This window comes from Doryrhamphus excisus, linkage group LG11, assembly GCF_037039965.1.
Source record: "Doryrhamphus excisus strain RoL-2023G ecotype Guam linkage group LG11, RoL_Dexc_Guam_v1.1, whole genome shotgun sequence".
NCBI classification, from domain to species: Eukaryota; Metazoa; Chordata; class Actinopteri; order Syngnathiformes; family Syngnathidae; genus Doryrhamphus; species Doryrhamphus excisus.
Window position 1 is genome coordinate 2,045,866 of NC_136367.1, and position 20,748 is coordinate 2,066,613.

At 40.5% G+C, this 20,748-nt stretch overlaps 2 protein-coding genes across 6 annotated transcripts in view; one reads left to right on the forward strand and one right to left on the reverse strand.

The window, feature by feature from the left end:
- Positions 1 to 663: 663 nt before the first annotated feature.
- hmbox1b (homeobox containing 1 b) lies at positions 664 to 18,511 on the forward strand. 2 transcript variants are annotated; one of them, XM_058073046.2, is made up of 10 exons: positions 664 to 1,003; positions 3,745 to 4,401; positions 8,565 to 8,650; positions 9,283 to 9,393; positions 11,393 to 11,546; positions 11,675 to 11,757; positions 11,877 to 11,972; positions 12,820 to 12,914; positions 13,050 to 13,133; positions 13,330 to 18,511. In XM_058073046.2, the coding sequence occupies exons 2-10, from the start codon at positions 3,746 to 3,748 to the stop codon at positions 13,471 to 13,473; spliced, it is 1,509 nt and encodes a 502-aa protein (XP_057929029.2). In that variant the 5' UTR covers positions 664 to 1,003; position 3,745; the 3' UTR covers positions 13,474 to 18,511. The 2 variants fall into 2 exon arrangements, with proteins under 2 accessions (XP_057929029.2, XP_057929108.2); XM_058073125.2 differs by having other exon boundaries at positions 12,823 to 12,914.
- Positions 18,512 to 19,477: 966 nt separating this feature from the next.
- LOC131129288 (kinesin-like protein KIF13B) overlaps positions 19,478 to 20,748 on the reverse strand; it is a 44,894-nt gene continuing 43,623 nt past the window's right edge. For all 4 annotated transcript variants that reach the window (XM_058072919.2, XM_058072825.2, XM_078794475.1 and 1 more), the window contains one exon: positions 19,478 to 20,137. In XM_058072919.2, the coding sequence (XP_057928902.2) occupies positions 19,890 to 20,137 (248 nt within the window). In that variant the 3' untranslated portion in view covers positions 19,478 to 19,889. The remainder of the gene's footprint in view (positions 20,138 to 20,748) is intronic.

The window sequence follows — 20,748 nt, forward strand, 5'->3', positions numbered from 1 at the left end:
AAATACATAATGATACAAAACATGAAAAAATCTTAGCTATGAAACATTATTCTCAAAATTATTCTTTCAATAGTGCAAATTATGCATGATGTTTTATTTGTTGTATTATTTATTATGATTCATACAGAAGAACATTAATCAGGAAACAGCCTCTATAAAAGGAATTAGTTTTTGCTGCCCTCTAGTGTATTTTTAAGGATGGTGCAGCATACTGCAAATATTAGCCTGTCATCACATATGCAGTATAACTGTAGATTAATGCATGCTAGGTTAATTGGCGACTCCAAATTGTCCATATGGACAACTGGGGTAGGCTCCAGCACCTCCGCGACCCTCGTGAGGATAAGCGGTAGAAAATGAATCATTTTTCTAATGTGCCTCAATTCGCGCACTTCCGCACTTAAAACTTTTCAGTGCTTAAAAGCGCGTCTCAGAGTGAAGCACAGTACGGCAAAAACGCAGTGCACCTCAAGTAACCCGGATGTTGCACTCAACACGCCCCAAATGGTGCACTTATGGTTGCAATTCACAATTTAAAAAGGCGGAAGCGAAGAAGAGGAAGCGGATAAATATTGTAATCGTCATTTCCGGTAAGTGTTAGCGAAATAAATGGGATTTGGGACAGCACTCTGCTGTTAAAACACGCGCCCCCAGGAACTCAGTACGCGGTGTACACTTGTAGCCACCGGCACCGCGCCTCCTAGTCCTTTAGGGGATTTGTAGTTTTTAATGCCAAGAACTCCGCCGCATAGTTAAGACGTTTTTTGACGAGAAAACTACAATTCCCTCAGAGCTCCTCGAACGTGTTACTTGTCAATATGGCTGTTGTCAGACAGACAAAGCGCAGAGGCAAATAATTCGCCTCTGATTAGAAATCCTTGGAAAACATTCACACGGGGGGCACGGATATCAAACTGCATTATAACTCGGCCTCAGTTCACTCCGACGTGGGCCTTTGGTCGTGTTGTGAAGTTAAATGGTCAAGCGGACGTTTTAAACCCAGGTAAGCCTTATAGTTTGGAACGTAACACGCTGGAAATGTTATATTAATATAAAAAAAACATGGCTAGGAGTAGCAAGTGGCGGCGGCGGCGGCTAACGTCAGCGAGTGATAGCGTCGGCACAGCTAGCATGTCATGCTAAGTAGCTCATACCTCAAAACAGAAAATTTGCTGCTAATTATTGCTGGATTTTTTTTTCAAATACCCGGCGAACTGAGTGGCTGCACAGGAAATGGTTAGCCTAACGTAAGTTGGTTAAAAACTGTCACATTTGTCATGGTAACATTTTGCTAACATTAGCTGTTTGGGCAAAGGGCGTGAAAGAAGGCATCAGCACTTGCCTTGCCCTCAAGAGATAACACCAGACATTAATATATTGTCCTGAATGTACTCAACAAAACAAAAACAAATACCACAAGGAGGAACAACAAGTTAACTTATTAGTACTACAGTTTAAGAAAAACACAATGTAGCTCATACCTACATGTAACCTGTCATATGATATGGGTAACCATTTTCTCTAGTGTAACAGGAAAGCCAGCAGTTTTATTTAAATCCTATTCTACTGTGTCGCAGCTGGTGAATAGTTACATAGTAACTATGTCAATACTTGAACTGGGGATGGCTAATGATCACTCAGCCACAGTTTGGAGAGTGGCAAAGTGCCTTGACAAAAGTAGCACAAAAATCACAACTACTGCCATGCAATATTTGGCTTGATAATCATTTACAACTTTCATGCACTTCTTTTATCGTGATTGTGCAGCATTACACACTTTCAATGTTCACATGAAACTTTACCAAACAAATCTCACAGCACACCACCAAACATATATGTTGTATAAATGTTAGGTTCCAAACCCCCCCCCTGCTAACTTGACGCTGATGTCGTCTGATTTTGGATCAACATTTGTCATACTAGTGAGTTTTGTAATGATTGCAATATCCACTAAATATATAACCCTCTCTCTTTAATTGCTATTGTTCACTAACAATGCTAAATGCTACATCAGGGGGTGTTGTGCTGGCCCGCAGAATGCAAGTTCAACAGAAATAAAGTAAAAATATTAAAGAATATATTATTACAAGAATATTACAAAGAATATTACAAAAATAACATCATAATAAAGGGCTGCACGGCGGTCGAGTGGTTAGCGCGCAGACCTCAAAGCTAGGAGACGAGGGTTCAATTCCACGCTCTGCTATCTCTGTGTGGAGTTTGCATGTTCTCCCCATGCATGCGTGGGGTTTTCTCCAGGTACTCCGGTTTCCTCCCACATTCCAAAAACATGCTAGGTTAATTAGCGACTCCAAATTGTCCATAGGTATGAATGTGAGTGTGAATGGTTGTTTGTCTATATGTGCCCTGTGATTGGCTATGTTCATGATGTTCATCCCATTGACAGCTGGGATGAACATCATAATAAGAGGAAAATTCACATTTTTGTAGCATAAAGTTGAATTATCAAAGACAAAAGGTGTTTTTTTTTAAATATGAGAAACACAACAGATTAGGTTGTGGAAAAAGTTATGATGTGACAAAGTCAAAAATAGGAATAGAGTCATAATTACGAGAAGAAAACTTACAAGAAGGAAGTTGTAATAGTTCAAATGTAAACAAAACAGTATCCTGAAACTTTTGCAAAAATTGTAAAACAAAAAAAAAAACTCTCTTACTGTGCGTGAATAGAAGCTAGCAGGGTTAGCTCAGTTTAGCAGAGCATGCTAGTGCAGCTGTATGAGTGTGTTTACATCATGTAAAATGCAAAATAAGTATTAAAGGTAAAAATACAGAATAAAAAAAAAGTTTAAATGGGAAAAAGGAAAGTGCTGTTTACAAATGATAGTATGTTGTACTAGTCATGAGATTCTGACGGTATGCTAACCTTGGGCAGTAATATCACTGTCGGCGGTTGACTTTTCACAGCGATTCACGGTTCGCTCTTTTTCCACAAATCGGTTTGTGGGGACGCTATGATCGCTGCTTGTTCAGTGGCGAATACACGGTGTAAACCACTTATCCTCGACGGGCGCTGCTCAATGCTAACAAGGTAGGTAACGACTTTTGGAACACGTGGAAGCTTAGTGTGGAGTAACACAGGATGTAGCCGCACTAAACAACCACTTTTTGTCATATTATAGGAACAGTATGTCTTGTCTTCTAGTCACTTTATCATCGCCGTCCATAAAATTGACCGCAATCTGATTCCACAGTCGATGCATTGATTTTTTTTTTTTTTTTTTTAGCATAGCAACTTGCTTATGAAAAGCCCACGGCATGGGCGGCGTGCATATAGTGGCGCTCTTAAAGAACGGCAGTCAGAATGTTAAGATGGAATCAGCTGTCAAGGTGACTCTGGCACTCTGCGTGTGTTGCTCACTTGTTCCCAAAAATAGCTGATTTTTTTTTTGCATGCCTGGCCCCTCCCTCCCTTTTTCATTTCACACTTCTGTCTCCCGCTCGTCATTTTCTTATCTGCGTTCTTGTTTTTGTCCTCTCGATTCCCCCCCCTCTCACATTTTCCTCCACTCTCCTTCCTCTCTGCCTCATCCTTCACATTTTCTCGACCCATCTGCAACTGCGTTCTTTTTCCACCCTTTCCCTCTTAATCCTCTCATTTCCTCCTCGCCTATCCATTCATCTATTTCTGTCTCCTCGCACTTCCCTTTCCCTCCACTTCCTTTGCATTTCCTGCTATTCCTTGTTCATCTCAGTCTCACAGCCCCGTCTGTCTGCTTTCAGGATGTCTGACTTCAGCGAGGAGCCGCGCTTCACTATCGAGCAAATAGATCTGCTGCAGCGGCTACGTCGCTCCGGCATGACCAAGCAGGAGATTCTCCATGCCCTCGAAACTCTGGACCGGCTGGACCGGGAGCACGGCGACAAGTTTGGTCGCCGCACCTCTTTCTCCTCCTCTTCCTCCTCCTCCTACGTAGTAGGCGGGACAAACAGCTGCACCAACAACTCTGCCTCCAACAACACTGCCTCGGCAACCGCCACCTCTTCTGTGATGTGCAATGGCGACAACGGCGCCGTCAACAGCGGCGAGGCCGGCGTACGCGGCCGCTCCACGACCACCGCCGCCTCCTCTATGACCTCCAAGATGTCCACCGCCACGCAGACCCAGTTTGGAAGCAGCGGGGGGCTGTCGCCCTCTCCGAGCAACAGCTACGACACCTCCCCGCCTCCGGCGCCGCCGCCGCCGTCCGCCATCCTGCCCTCACCTGTCTCGCTGGTGGCGCTGTCACAGAACGGTCGCGACAGCCTAGCTGCTACGCCCAACGGGAAGCTGTCTCCTCCTCGGTACCCGGTGAACAGCGCCGCAGCAGCAAGAACCTTTGGGTTTGAAGCTACGGACGATGACCTTGACGTTGACGATAAAGTGGAGGAGCTGATGAGGTCAGTCGTAGTGCTGAATTTTCCTGTTGTAAACTTTCTCACCTTTTGATCTAAATACGGCTTTTTATTGCCTCCAACAATGGCGGCAGAGACTATCACATGTACCGTGGGTCGGAAAATGATTGTTTATTCATCAAGCGACTAGCGGTATCTTGAGACACGAAACAAGACGAGATACATCGATCTTTTTGATGACTGAATTCCGTAATTCTTCCGCATTTGAGAACTCAACAGCAGCCCTCGGCTATGCCTGCTGAGCAGCTCTTAACCCAAATTTTAGGTACCACTGTATAAATGACAATAACAAAATACCAGCAGGGCTCCATTACCTTCTCGTTTCTATCTGGCCATCAATGTACTCTATGAAAACTCAACTTTAAAGCGACAGTAAATGCAGAGGCTCAATCATGGTGGAATATCATCACCAACACTAATCCCCCTCCCGAACTAAACGTGTTAATATGGCGGCCACACTGGAGAAAATTGGCGGGAAAATCTTTCTTGTGAGATCTTTCTTCTTCACATTTTAATCTCACAAGTGCATGCGTGGGTTTTCTCCGGGTACTCCGGTTTCCTCCCACATTCCAAAAACATGCTAGGTTAATTAGCGACTCCAAATTGTCCATAGGTATGAATGTGAGTGTGAATGGTTGTTTGTCTACATGTGCCCTGTGATTGGCGGGCGACCAGTCCAGCCCGAAGACAGCTGGGATAGGCTCCAGCACCCCCGCAACCCTCGTGAGGATAAGCGGTCGAAAATGAGCGAATGAAAAGATCTTGTGACAGGGCGGCACAGCGGTCGAGTGGTTAGCGCGCAGACCTCACAGCTAGGAGACCAGGGTTCAATTCCAATTCCTCGGCCATCTCTGTGTGGAGTTTGTATGTTCTCCCCCCCGTGCATGCGTGGGTTTTCTCCGGGCAATTAGCGACTCCAAATTGTCCATAGGTATGAATGTGAGTGTGAATGGTTGTTTGTCCATATGTGCCCTGTGATTGGCTGCACCTCATATAAAGATGGCCACCCTGATGCTTCAGAAGTGCAGAGGCAGAAATAGTTGTTCTTGTTTAGTCAATCAATACTTTTGCAAAGAAGATTACTTATTCTGATGGAGCGAAAAAGCAGAAAAGCCTTTCAGTCCCACCCCAGGAATGAATTCACAAAACATGAAATAACATTAGGCCTTGAAAAGACATGCTCAAAGTAGCAGCATGGTAGTTACTCAGAGCCATTATAATCCATCAGTATCCTCCTGTTAGCCACCTTTTTTCCTCAGCCTCTAAGCACTTTACACATTAACGTCTCCTACCGCTCCAACCTCTTGATGCCTTCAGAGCAAATGTTTAGACCTTATGACGCCCTCGCCGTCGCTGCCAAGCCGCCGTCGCTCAACATCATTCTGCCCCTGCGTTAAGTTCTGTTGTTCAATGAAAGTTAAGTAGCACTGAAAGCCCTTGTCCTTTCCATGTGTTACATCCTCAAGTGTTATGCTCTACAGAGCTGCGGGGGTGCAACACATCCTTTCTAGCTTGTCAACAAACCCACCGTGCCCTTGTGGGGTTTTTTTTTTTGTCCCCCTCTCTCCTCAAAGTGCACATTTACGTCTCTGCAGGGGTTCTGCCCTTTTTCAGTCGGCGTCCTTTACCTTCCTACTTTCTTGTACAGAGGCTTGTGCTACATTGATTCACTGGTGTCGATACCAGCATATTTTTTTTTTTTTCCCAACTCTAATTTTAGCTGTGCCGCAAGACACTGGCGTGGAGGATACTGAAGCTGGGATGTGACTCAAGAGCGGTGACTCATTTTTATTTGGAAAGTGTGCTTAAAAAGTGCTCAGGACGTGGATGTGGGTTGTTTGTCGACTCCAGCGTCAGCTGTTTTATACGTATATATGTGTTATGAGGAGTTATCCCCACACCCAAGTCATGCACTTGCTTAATGTAATGGTTTTATTTCATTTGAACATGCATCAGATTACAATTGAATGCATCCCATAATCAGTTCACAGTTCCACATGTCCAAAAGGAGTAGGAAGAAGCAAAGCTTATTAAATCCTACCCCTCCATCTGGTACTTTTACAATCAGTAACTGTTACATTTGTTCACTTCCTGCTTTCCTAATATAATTTTAGTTTTTTTAATTTAATTTTAAAAAATGTTTTTAATTAAAAAAAAATTTTTTAATGGTTTTATTTCATTTGAACATGCATTAGATTACAATTGAAGGCATCACATAAGCAGTTCCCAGTTCCACATGTCCAAAAGTAGTTGGAAGAAGCAAAGCTTATTAAATCCTACCCCTCCATCTGGTACTTTTACAATCAGTAACTGTGACATTTGTTCACTTCCTGCCTTTCTAATATAATTTAATTTTTTTAATTTAATTTTTTTTTTATTAAATTTTTTTTAATGGTTTTATTTCATTTGAACATGCATCAAATTACAATTGAATGCATCCCATAATCAGTTCCCAGTTCCACATGTCCAAAAGGAGTAGGAAGAAGCAAAGCTTATTAAATCCTACCCCTCCATCTGGTACTTTTACAATCAGTAACTGTTACATTTTTTCACCTCCTGCTTTCCTAATGTGTGACGTTATGTATGCATTGGTGCTTGAAGCCAGTCAAGGGTTGGTACATTTTGTTTAATAACCCTCCTTCCCTGCAGATCATGTACATACGTATTTGAGGATAGATAGTCATATTAAAACACGTTTGCCAATTAAATTAAGTAAATCTACACCATGTGATCCGAGCTGAGGGCATTTTGATTAGCAGCCTTTTTTATTTTCTGACAGGCAGTTGTGATGTGGGAGCTATGAAAAAAAAATGCAGCAATACCATTAGAGAGCATTCCGGAATAATATGTGCCTTTTTGATGAATGTTTTTTTTTTTCAATAAGGATGTAAATCGTTGAGATTCGCATTGCACTTTTTTAACATCAATCTGGGGGGGAGTCAAATCCTGCTGTGGATATGAAAGTATTGAAATGGTGACTGTTTTCTGGAGCACTTTGCTTCCTGAGCACTGCCAAGCTGTCACTTAGCCTGGCATCAAACCCCCAGCTCCCCTTGAGTTGGAGCTTGAGCTAAATGGAGAGGGGCGGGGGGACGCTTTTTAAACCTACTGAGTTCCGCTATGGACAGCTTTTTACATATTAAAGTGATGTTGGGACTCTCGCCCGTGACAGCGGGATAGGCTCCAGCATACACGTGAGGATAAGCGGCATAGAATATGAATGGATATATTTGTTTTATAATGGGCAGCATGGTGGAATAGTGGTCAGCACATCTTAACATGGTCTCTCTTGATCCTGAAGAAATTCTTCTGACCTCAGAAGAGTATTTTTTGTGGAAATAACCTTGAAATAACCATTATTTAACCATTATTTAACAAAATAGTGACATCAATTTGAAAAACAAAATACCTGCAATATCACAGTACTACTTTTGTAGTATACAAAATTACCTTAGCATTGCTTGCTAGCGGCAGGTGCTCATGGCGTCTCACTAAGTGGACTCGCAGATTTGTTGTGTTTCCCCGAATACTTTATTCGGGCATGACACATTTTACAAACGGCATGGGTTTGTCAATTTCTGCACACCCTACTTTGTGTAGAAATCTTGTACGTGCTCGCATTCGGCCATGTTGGACTGTGTTTACGTGTGAGGACGTTTCACACGTCAATCTCGTTCGACGTCCTTGCCTAATTGACTATGCAAAGTGCCGCCACCTAATGATTGGCGTTTTAAATTAAAATCAGAAATGAACCTTTGCCATACACAGTCTATAATAAATGCCTAAAAATATCTATCATTGCTACAGTATCGTGGAACAAAGTATCGCGATATATCGCCGAAACAATATTTTCTTACACCCCTATTTATGATAGTTGTGACAGTCCAACTGCTTAGACCTAGCATTTTGCCAATGGTGGCCGGCACTTAGTGAGCATTTTACCATGTCTGATGTCTTTTCACTTTCACTTTCTTTACTAAGTCAGTATGTCTGCCTCAGGATTTGGAGCCACCTAATATATTGAGGGTGTCAAAGATATATTTCAAATTTTCTAATGTATTGTTGATGTTTGTAAGGGGGAAAAAAATCCACATAATTAGCTCTGACCATGTACAAAGTCTTGATTTTGTTGCTGTTTGAATCTGCAGGAGGGACAGCAGCATGGTGAAAGAGGAGATTAAAGCCTTCCTTGGGAACCGCAGGATCTCTCAGGCAGTGGTTGCACAGGTCACTGGTGAGCACCTGACTTAATTGAATAAGTCAACATAACTAACTACTCTGTATTTGATTTTGTTATACACCAGCAGGGGGTCCATGATGGCGCTGAGTGATTCAGTAGCAAGACTGACAGGGGTTAGCTTTAGCCATGCGTCGCTGTTTAATAACTGAGCTCAGTCATGAGAAGACGCTACTTTTTATTGTCTCACAGTCATTTTTAATTGGTACACAATGCCGAATGATCCCGATCCCCTAGGTCTGGTGCTGGTAACATGAGTTTTTTCCTTGTTTTTCGCCTCCAAACAGACAGGAAGATGATTCAAATTAGTACATTGTAAAATAAATACTGCTCTTTAATACAGTTGAAAAGCCAGCATATCAAGAAATGATGCAAATGTTTTATACACAGTAAGAATTGCTTGCGAGAAACCGCAGTACCGCCACTTTAAAGAGTAAAAAATGGCATATTAAAGGAAATATTGCATTATTCAAATCAAAATAGACCAGTGTTGTGAGAAAAGAGCAACCTACAGCTTTTTCTTTTCTCATTAACCTTCCGTCTGTAAGATGATTTTAAGGGATTTGTCTGCAAACTTTGCCAAGGCCTGATGTAAAAACACTGTAATTTGATGTCTGGCTGTTTTCCAGGCATCAGCCAGAGCAGAATCTCCCACTGGCTGCTGCAGCATGGCTCCGACCTGAGTGAGCAGAAGAAGAGAGCCTTCTACCGCTGGTACACACTAGAGAAAACGACTCCAGGTACACGCAGTATTTGACTATTTTAGAAGCACAAGTTTGGATTAAAAAAAAAAAAGGACAGCTGACAGCATATTTCCAATGAAATACACCAATCTTCTGCCTGCAGTCTCCCCTTAAGACATTTGATAAGACACTTAAGTAGAAGTATTCCGCATCTTGAGGTCAATTTTAGGCAATGGATGCCGCAATTCCGCAGCAGATGCAGCCGCAATCAGGAAATGACTTTTGAGTTGAAGCAACAGGATTATGACAGCTATGTCTAATTAGGTTTATTGTGGTTTAAGAGGGTGTGACTAAATGCGGGCACAGATTCAAGTCTCCAGAACTAAATTTAATATTCCTCAACCACCCACTTCCCTTTGCTTATTTTTAGGAACGACAAAATGACGTTTGAAGTTTGTTCAGCGTGTAGATTCAGCGGTAGATTTAATATTAGAATGGAATGGAAAAATAATTACTACATTTTAAAGCTGCCACTAGCTTTACAGTATAAATAGGAGGTCTAATACAGCTTAAACATAGAATCCGCATAAAGGTGCAGATTTATTTTCACTGCTGCGTCGATGGAACTGTCCACCCCATCAGAATCATAATGGGTATGTCTGTCTGTCAACCTCCATGAACCAGGAAGTAGCTTTATCATTCAAAGATGATTATGTCATGTCAATATTGTGTCATTTCACATTTGCGCGGGGCGTCACCCGCTCACATACTATCATTCGGAGTCATGGTGTCAAAACAACTACACACAGCAATGCAATAGGTGGATCAAACGGACAAGACACTACCAACGTATAATGCAGAATATTTGCTAACTACTGTAACTCTAACCATGTGCTTTTCCAGCCATTTACAAAAACAACAAAGCACACCGGGAAACGGAAAGTAAGCTACACTTTATAGATCACAAAATAGTTTACCTAAATATACTATATACATTGTATAACACCTACATTCATACAGTTATGTACTGTATTGTTAGTGGGTATAAGTATTGTGTGGGTCATATTTGCGCTGTGTAAAGTAATGGATATGACAAACTTGCGTTAGTTTAGATGTTAGCCATCCTTTTACGTCATAACTTGTGCTTGAACACAACACTAACAGCTCAGGAAGGGACACTAAAGACAAAAGCTTGCAACACTCTGAATGTGCACCATTTTGTGCTGTTCGTTTAAGCTTTACTCCGCCGATCAAAAACCTCAGTAAGCGTTGACTGTCTACTACTACTAAAAATAATGATAATAATAATGTATTCCATTTTTTATGCGCTTTTGAGGGTACCCGAAGCATTACTCATTCACTTCTAAGTTAATCTATGCTTCTGTCCTACAATATAGTCAGATATTAGTTAGTTTAACCATACTAAGTATTGTGAGATTGTTATTAAACATGCCAAAAACAGGTCGGTGCAATATTACATGTTAACCGAGACGGTTAGTACTAGAACCAAGGTAAAATATTGGCAAAATTTGATTGTCTGCGATCACTCTGCAGTTGCGTATAAACAGCAAGCCTCACGCTGGCTTTGCATCTCCAGCGGCGCTGTAGCAACCAATAGCCAAGCAGCAGACATCCCACGCCTTGTCCTCTGCGGCATGTTCCTTGGTGGATGCCTGCCAAAGCCATCAGGGCTGGAAACTGCTTTTTCCTTGTGATATTTATGGCCGCACTGAGCCCAGCCCAGCCCAGCACCACACACACACACACACACACACTCAGACCTCCATCGCTGCTGCAGAGGAAACTGATGTCCTTTCATGCTGATTGCAAGAATCTGTTACAGGTTTAACCAGTTTGGGTTATGACTCTGTAAATGTGATGTCAGTAGCGTGGTTGCAGTTCAAGCTTTGCATTTATTTAGATGCCGTCAGCACTATTTAGATGCCTTTTTAATAAGAATATGAGGTTTATTTGGAATAAGGTATCTGTGCATACCTTTCACTGTGCATAGCTCAGGTTGTGTAAATGTGGGACTTCATTTGTCTTCTTGACACAGGTGCCACTTTGAACATGCGACCGGCACCGTTGCCTCTGGAGGAGATGGAGTGGAGGCAAACCCCTCCTCCCCTTGCCACTGCCCCAGGAACATTCCGACTTCGGCGGGGAAGCCGCTTCACTTGGAGGAAAGAGTGCCTGGCTGTGATGGAGAGGTGCTACACCATATTCTACTGATCTCCACAAAGAACATTGCTTTGATTATTGACACCAAGTAACCAAGTAATCTTCATCCTTGCTGTGTAAAATAAGTTCAATCAGTGTGGCTCTGTGCTATTTATAGCTACTTCAACGACAACCAGTATCCAGATGAGGCCAAAAGGGAGGAGATAGCCAACGCCTGCAACGCTGTTATTCAGAAACCAGGTAAGCTCCATGCGTGCATCACCGTGGAATGATTCTGTTTTGCATTTTCAAATATGAAATGACAAAGAGGATGGGAGCAAGGTTGAATTTGCATCCAAGTGTCGGATAATGTGTTTCAGGGAAGAAGCTGTCTGACCTGGAGAGGGTCACCTCCCTCAAGGTTTACAACTGGTTTGCTAACCGCCGCAAAGAGATCAAGAGACGAGCCAATATTGGTAATGTCTGTGGGGGGGGTTATTATTTAACCCAGGGGTGTCCAAACGTTTTCTTTACATATTGCCTTTTGTCACATTTTTGTCACAGGGCCACACTTTGGACACCCCTGGTTTAACCTGAACATGTATTAAGTCCAATTAGACTTTTCCTCCCACCACTTCCTATTTAAGTTACCATTTAAATATATATATATATATATATATATATATATATATATATATATATACATATACTTATATATACATATATACGTATATACACACACACACATCTATACATATACACACATATATATATATATATATATATATATATATATATATATATATATATATATATATATATATATATATATATATATATATATATATATATATATATATATTTAAATGGTAACTTAAATAGGAAGTGGTGGGGGAAAAAGTGTTTTCCCTCTTCCTGATTTTTTTAATTTAGTTTGTCACGCTTCAATGTTTCCTAGAAATGTAAATATTAATCAATGACAACACAACTGTGTGTTCAGTCAAATGCCTTTTTAAAATGAAATGTTTATTATTAAGGGAGAAAAAAAATCCAAACCAAAATGGCCCTGTGTGGAAAAAAAAAAAGTGACATCATCATCCAAGGAACTGCAGGCCTCATTTACCTCAGTTTAGGACAGTGTGAATGATTAAGTGTTACAAACATTAAAAAAAAAAAAAATCAGGAAGTGGGCACACCACTGTAATTACAATTCAAAGCAGAGAAAAAAAACCAAACTGCGGCATGCCAAGCCGCATTATTTACACTACGCATTGACGACCAGTGATCAGCAATACATCTTACAATCTGTCCTTTTCCTCCAAGAAGCCACAATCCTGGAGAGTCATGGGATAGATGTGCAGAGCCCAGGGGGACACTCCAACAGCGATGATATTGACGGGAACGATTTCACGGAGCAGGTAGAGCAACATCCAGGGACTACCTGGCCATTCCAGTCATCTTTGACGTTGGATGGCCATATTGTTTATGAATTCACGTCACATGAAAAGACAGACTGTAACGCCATAGTTTCTGCTTTTTTTCTCCTCTTGAAGGCATGTGATCTGCCATATTTTGACAAGAGACCTCTCAGCCGACCATTTGGCCTTTACCGCCTGGAGCCCACCTCACCTACACAGGTACGTTCCTTGTAGCTCCTTCCTATACAAAATATCACCTCACTGAAAACTTGGGACTTCACCACACGGGCTATGTGGTTAACGCAACGAACCCTTACAAAACAATACAATTCTATACTAATGTTGAACCCGCAAGGCATGCCGGGTAACGTGTTGTTGGGATCACTTAATCAGCCCTGCTCATCCTCCCTCTCAGGATGACAACGCCGCTCACAGCGAGCACCAGGACCCCATCTCCTTGGCTGTGGAGATGGCGGCTGTCAACCACACCATCCTGGCCCTGTCCAGAACCGGAGGCGTTCCCGGCGACATCAAGACCGAGGCCCTGGAGGACGATTGAAAGCGCACAGGGAAGTTGCAAGAGGGGAGGAAGCAATGAGAGGGGGAAACGTTGAGGAGGAATGAAAGAAGCTACCGCACCTCCTTCCTAAAACTAATATGAATGGCTGTCCACACTAACCCTGAGATCTTATCTAATCTAAACTAAATACAACGGATACAACCTAGTGTCTCTAAAAAACGATGGAAAAATGCTGTCTCCCACAATCAGAATCTGTGGTTCGAGTCCTAGTTCCGGCACCCTCCAACCCCCCTCCCAGGATACCTCCTCTCTTTTACTCTTCTTCACCCACACTCCTCCTTCTTTACCTCTGCAGCCTCGTCGTCTGAGCCGACTCACTCAGTCTAACTCACCGTCAACCTCAAAAAAAAACAAACAAAAAAAACAAAAAAAGTATACTGTATATAAGATATTTGGTTCTCAGTCAGTCTAACCTACAGGTGTGCGACCTAGCTACCTAGCTACCTAGCTACTCTCCCAACTCACCTCCTCTTCATAGTGCAATGAATGAATGAATGAATGGCAAGACAAACCTCGGACGAATGGACAGCATCTCCGTTTGTGGCACTGCTGCAGTCCAAACACATTTCATTGGCAAGCAGCGGTGTCTAGTCCCCGCTAGGGATGGCCCGATACCACTTCTTCATATCCGATACTGCTTATTGTATATCGGCTGATACTAATTGGTTTTCAGGAATAAGGAATAATTGCGTGTAAATTATTTTTTTATTGGGAAAAATTGTTTGGTTTGTATCAGTTTCCGGTAGAGTCGGATCTTCTGGAACAAATTAATGACACTAAGCTAAGTTCCGGGTGGCACGGTGGTCGAGTGGTTAGCGCGCAGACCTCACAGCTAGGAGACCAGGGTTCAATTCCACCCTCGGCCATCTCTGCGTGGAGTTTGCATGTTCTCCCCGTGCATGCGTGGGTTTTCTCCGGGTACTCCGGTTTCCTCCCACATTCCAAAAACATGCTAGGTTAATTAGCCACTCCAAATTGTCCATAGGTATGAATGTGAGTGTGAATGGTTGTTTGTCTATATGCGCCCTGTGATTGGCTGGCCACCAGTTCAGGCTGTAGCCCGCCTCTCGCCCAAAGACAGCTGGGATAGGCTCCAGCACCCCCGCAGTGGAAAAAGCGGTGTAAAATTAATGAATGAATGAAGTTAGGTTCCACTGTCAAATCAAATAAAAGTGAAACTTTGTGCAAAAGCTTAAAACAAATGAAAAAGGAATTTGAGTTCCAGCAGTAATCGCTCATAAAATGCAAGAAGAAATTGGACAGGTGCTGGTAGAGAGAAAGAACAGAATTAGGAACAAAATTTTCTGGAAATTTCCAGAAAATTTGTTCAAGCGGAAAACGTTGCCAGGAAATCGGATGCACAGAGAAACACAGTAGCTGGTAGTACAGTCTAGTCTAGGCACTAGTTGACTGGGTTAAAACTTCATGTTTGAAATGTCCCAGTCCACATAGCTAACACGAGGGCTAGGCTAGGCTAATAGGCCGTGCTACAGTGTCGTTCGTCTCTGTTTACACAACCTAAAATTGATCATTTTATTGTTCTTTTATTGTGGCCAGTCTGAGCCACACCTGTGCAATAATAATGCCGTCTAATCTACATCTTGATATGCCAAACCCCGATAGGTTGATGGATGAAGAATGATTGAATGAATGAAACAGATTGGATCGGACCATTCCTAGTTCACCCCCCTCACCCCCACCCCTGTGAGAAGTTGTCATGTTCTGCTGTTGAATGCAAACCTTGCCTTAATTTGAACCACAACTCTTTTGGAATCTCACTGCAGGACTGTTTTGCATGTCAGTACTCACGAGTCGTACTTCAAAGTGATTTTTTTTTTGGGGGGGGGGTGTTTTAAGAGTGAGAATTTTTTTTTTCCATTCAACAGAAGGGATTAAGATATAAACCCCCCTTATGGTGACTGTCCCCTCAATCATGTTTGCCTTGATGTTTGAGCTTGTCAGTGACTTTATGAAGTGCTGGAGGCAACGAAGAATGAGTTTTATGGGTCAATGTGATAATCAAGCAAGCGTAAGCTAATCATGGAAAACTGTGCTTTTGTTTTAACGCCATCCATGCCAAAGGTAAAAAGATGCTAGGATGAGGCCCGCTCAAAGATGGTGCCCCTCGTCTGCCCGCGTTCACTTCATGGGCATCCAAAGTCATTTTTTATTCTTTTGTTTTTGTGTGCGAATGCTCCCCTCGGGGGGCCAGCGTGATGTGCAATGCCGGCCCGAGTGCAGCCGGCCGCAAAACAGAGGCTGGAGATATTTATCGCCAAAATGTACTCCTTCTATGCCTCTATAATGAGATTTGTTCAGCGATGATGTAAATGAAATTATACTTCTATACCGTACGTTGGGATATGCAAATCTAACTAGCCTCAAAGGTAAACGAACCACTTTTAAAATGAAGCAGTACTCCGTACACGGCTCAGTATTTAAAGTCAAAGGACGCTTAAAACTTGAGCCTCTTCCTGATGACTCAGCACGTTTTCAGTCAAACTGAGCTCGGGGCATCTTTTGACTAAAAGGAATAGATTTACACTTTGGGAAAATGCTTATTTTTTTAACCTTTTTTAGAAATGTTATGCATACAACTATTAATCCAATATTTCAATCTAATTATCGTGGAACTTGACCATCATGGTCGTTATTTCGTTTTGAGTATTGTTAACTTCCTCATTATCGGTAAGCAACTATTTACACAGCGACTTCCTGTTCAGTGCAAAATAAGTTTCAGCGACTTCCTGTTCAGTGCAAAATAAGTTTCAGCGACTTATTGTTCAGTGCAAAATAAGCTTCAGCGACTTATTGTTCAGTGCAAAATAAGCTTCAGCGACTTATTGTTCAGTGCAAAATAAGCTTCAGCGGCTTATTGTTCAGTGCAAAATAAGCTTCAGCGGCTTGTTGTTCAGTGCAAAATAAGCTTCATCGACTTATTGTTCAGTGCAAAATAAGCTTTGCAATTAAAAAAAAAACCAACAACCTGGCAGTATTAACCTGGATTCTACCACAACTAAAATGCACTCACTGAATTTATAGCCAATAGTAAAAAGATTTTTGCATACATGCATACTTTTGCGTAATTTTAGTGAAGATACAACAAAATTACAGCAGTAATATTGGGAGTATAAAATATAATTGCTAAAATGCTGGAATTTTTTTCTTACAAAAAGTAGTGCCAAATATCAGTGGCGGTCCAAATTCATGTGTTGCGGGCCGCCACAAAGAAATCAATGTATGTGAAAGACTGGGTCCCGTCCTGCTGTGTTAAAGTGGCCTGGTTTAACTTAAACAAAATTTTTAAAAAAACATATTTTTAAGTAACATTTTTTTAACACTATCCAATGTAAATGATGTAAATGATTTTCCCCAAAGTGTGAATCTATTCCTTAACCCTCTTTGTGTTGCTTTTGGAGTAGCGGGCCAGTAAGTCATTCAAGTTGAAAATATACTGTGGTATTAATGACTACATTGAAAGTCCATTATGTTTTTTTCTTGAGGGCTTTATGGAATATTGCCAAGCGTTGGGCTTCAATGTACATCTTAAATGTATGAGGTGATGACTCGTACAGGGACCTGCAATTCAAAAAGGATTAAAAAAAGGATTTTAGGGTTGGAAAAAAAAAAAAAATATATATATGTATTTATACTCATTTTTAAGGCTAATGTACAAAATGTTTTGAAACAAAACATTGTATTTATGTTATCAATTTCTTTTGGTTTTCTGATTATTTCCACATATTTCCTGTTTAAGGCTCCCCCGTTTGTGTTTGAGGTGTTTTGTGAAAGACAAATGACGATGCACCTTACAGAACGACACCGTCAAGATCAGGATTATGGAAACGGCTGTCACTTTAGAGCACCAAAGGCCGTTGGAAATTGGCGTGTTTTAATGTTTCCTATTCGGTTCATTGAAACATGAACAAACCCCTTTTATGCAGACATTTTTAGTCTGCGTAAAAGCAGGGGTGTCCAAAGTGCGGCCCGGGGCCACAGTTGAAAAATAACATTTTAGAATTTAATTTAAAAATTAAATTTCACACAAGAAAAAGCCATCATTTTAGTAGCATAATGTTTTTGTCATGATATTGGAAACAGACCCAAAAAAAAGCTGTAATATTTGGAAAATTTTAAGTGGAAAAAGTTATGGGAATAAAAGTAAATAATGAAATAGAATAAAAATATAAATGAAAATAAAAAAAGTAATTTATGAAACTAACATGAGCAACAATAACATTTTAGTAGCGTAATATTAAAGGAAATAAAAAAATTAAGTCATATTATGAGCAACAAACAAAATTGTAATTTCAAGAACATTAAGTTGAAAAAAAATGTAAATTAAATTTAAAAAAGTTTGAATAAGGTACGGTAATAAAGTCATAAAAAATTATGGGAATAAAAGTAAGTAATGAAAGGGAATAATAAAATTAAAAAAGTAATTTCATGAAACTAACATGAGGAACAAGAACATTTTAGTAGCGTAATATTAAAGGAAATTAAAAAATGAAGTCATAATAGTCATAATATTATGAGCAACAAAAATTGTAATTTCAAGAAAATTAAGTTGAAAAAAAATTAATTTAAAAAATATTTTTTAATGAAATTTAAAAAGTTTAAATAAGGTACAGTAATACAGTTATGGGAATAAAAGTAAATAATGAAAGGGAATAATAAAATTAAAAAAGTAATTTATGAAACTAACATGAGGGACAATAACATTTTAGTAGCATAATATTAAAGGAAATAAAAAAATTAAGTCATAATATGAGCAACAAACAAAAAAATGTAATTTCAGGAAAATTAAGTTGAAAAAATTAAAATTAATTAAAAACATTTAAAAAAATGAAATTTTAAAAAAGTTTGAATAAGGTACGGTAATAAAGTTATGGGATTAAAAGTAAATAATGAAAGGGAATAATAAAATTAAAAAAGTAATTTATGAAACTAACATGAGGGACAGTAACATTTTAGTAGCATAATATTAAAGGAAATTTAAAAAATTAACTCATAATATTATGAGCAACAAACCAAAACATTGTAATTTCAGGAAAATTAAGTTGAAAAAAAAATAAAATTAATAAAAAAAAATTAATTAATTAAAAAAAATAATAACTTTAAAAATTAAAATTAATTAAAAAAATAAAATTTTAAAAAAGCTTGAATAAGGTACGGTAATAAAGTCATTTTTCACTATGTTGGCCCTCGCTGGAAACAATTTTGGACACCTCTGGCATAAGGAATAAAAAAAATCTGGTTGGCTTTAAGAGGCTCCAAGACGTGAACTGCTGTAGGGATTGTACAAACTAAGGAAGTATACTTTTCTATCCATCAGTGTTTAAGCTTAACATAATGGGATGGACAGCTATCCAATGAGGTGATATGTCGAGTGGGGAAAAACTGCAGTCGTTGCCGAAGTATACTCTACGTTACCCACTACAAACCCCCAACCCCCCCCTCCCTCCCCATCCAGCGTCAAAATGTACTCCCATTTGTAGTGCCGCTTCTTCTTCTTCTTCTCCGGGGATGTCCTCTCGTGGTACGCCAGGGTCTTCCCATGTTACATGTCCCTAGTGTGTCCCCAGTGCGTAACACTTCATCCCAATATATCCGAGAAAAAGAGGACTGAATGCTGTTGTATCAATCTTAAAAAAAAAAAAAAAAAAAGCTAGTTTATGTTCAATTTTACTGTATTGCCCATTTTGGAATTTAGTGCCTTTTTTGGACAGTAGACTGTTCTGTAATTAAGATGTAGTATATATACATTTTTGTACAGTTTCTTTGTTCATTTTTTTTAACTTGTGTTTGTTTTAGTATGATATATATATACATATATATATGTATGTATATATCATGTACAAGAGAATAAAGCTATATCAATGAAACCTCCTTTGGGCTTACAATCAGTAATTTTCTTATGATGCTATTACATATTTGCTAATATTATTTAGCAATATTATTTGTCAACAGATAGCACTTTGGCAAAGTACTGAGTTTATTGCTTATTGGAAATGTTACATTGGAGTCAGATAACAAGGTCAAACAAATGAGTGCGGTAACTTTAAAAACTAAAAAGACACATTTTGTCAAAGTACATATGATAAGAAATATTTGTTTTTTTTTTTTTTTTTAAATGTCATTTGTCTGTACAAATGTGTTGACAGACGATACAAAAGGCGCTTTGTGCACAGTTGATTGGGAACGCGCCACAAGGCACACACAGGAAAACACTTGGAAGTCCATTCAAAATTAGTCTACTATAATAATAATAATAATAATACAATATTTTTTTTACTGTTTTTAGACAACATGAAGTGAAACCCCACAGTGAGAAACGATAAAGTACATGTCCAAACGTAGAAATAGTTAATCTAGATTAAATAACCGTTGCATTCTCAGCACTTGCGGTCCTCTCCAGCTGATAACGATGGTGCCGATGCCGAGGACGCGCCCTCACCTTTAGCTAGCGCCGTAAGCGCCGCCAGGTTGGACGTGGATCCAGACAAGTTGGCGCTACGACGTTTCTGCTGCTGGCGACGCCGTTTGGCCCCGCCGCGGTTCACGCGGTCTGGCCGGACGAGTACTCCATAGCCGGGGTTGCAGCGGAAGTAGTGTTTGCCGCCTACGGAGCCGTCATTCTTTCCTGGTGAGAAACACAGAAAATCTGACAATTACTTCGAGAACCAGATCTGCTTATTCCATGTTTGTTCGCAGGGGCAGCAGAACTTGGATCCTGAGGCCTCCAACCAGTTGGACGTTCCCTGAACACCTCCCCAAGGAGGAATGACCAGATGCCCGAGCCACTTCAATGCGGTTCTCCTGGATGACGGTACCGTAGAAAACTAATTTCAGCTCCTTGTACCCATGATCTTGTCCTTTTGGTCGCTACTTAAACTCCTTAAACTCCTCCAACTGGGTCAGGATCACATATCCGAACCGGATATAGTACTACACTCTGAACCAGAACCACAGACTCGGATCTGGATGTGCCGATTCTCATCCCAGCTACTTCACATTTGACTGCAAAAAGTTGGGACGGGGCTGCACGGCGGTCGAGTGGTTAGCGCGCAGACATCACAGCTAGGAGACCAGAGTTCAATTCCACCCTCGGTCATCTCTGTGTGGGGTTTAACCGGGTTTTCTCCGGGTACTCCGGTTTCCTCCCACATTCCAAAAACATGCGAGATTAATTGTCCATAGGTATGAATGTGAGTGTGAATGGTTGTTTGTCTATATGTGCCCTGTGATTGGCTG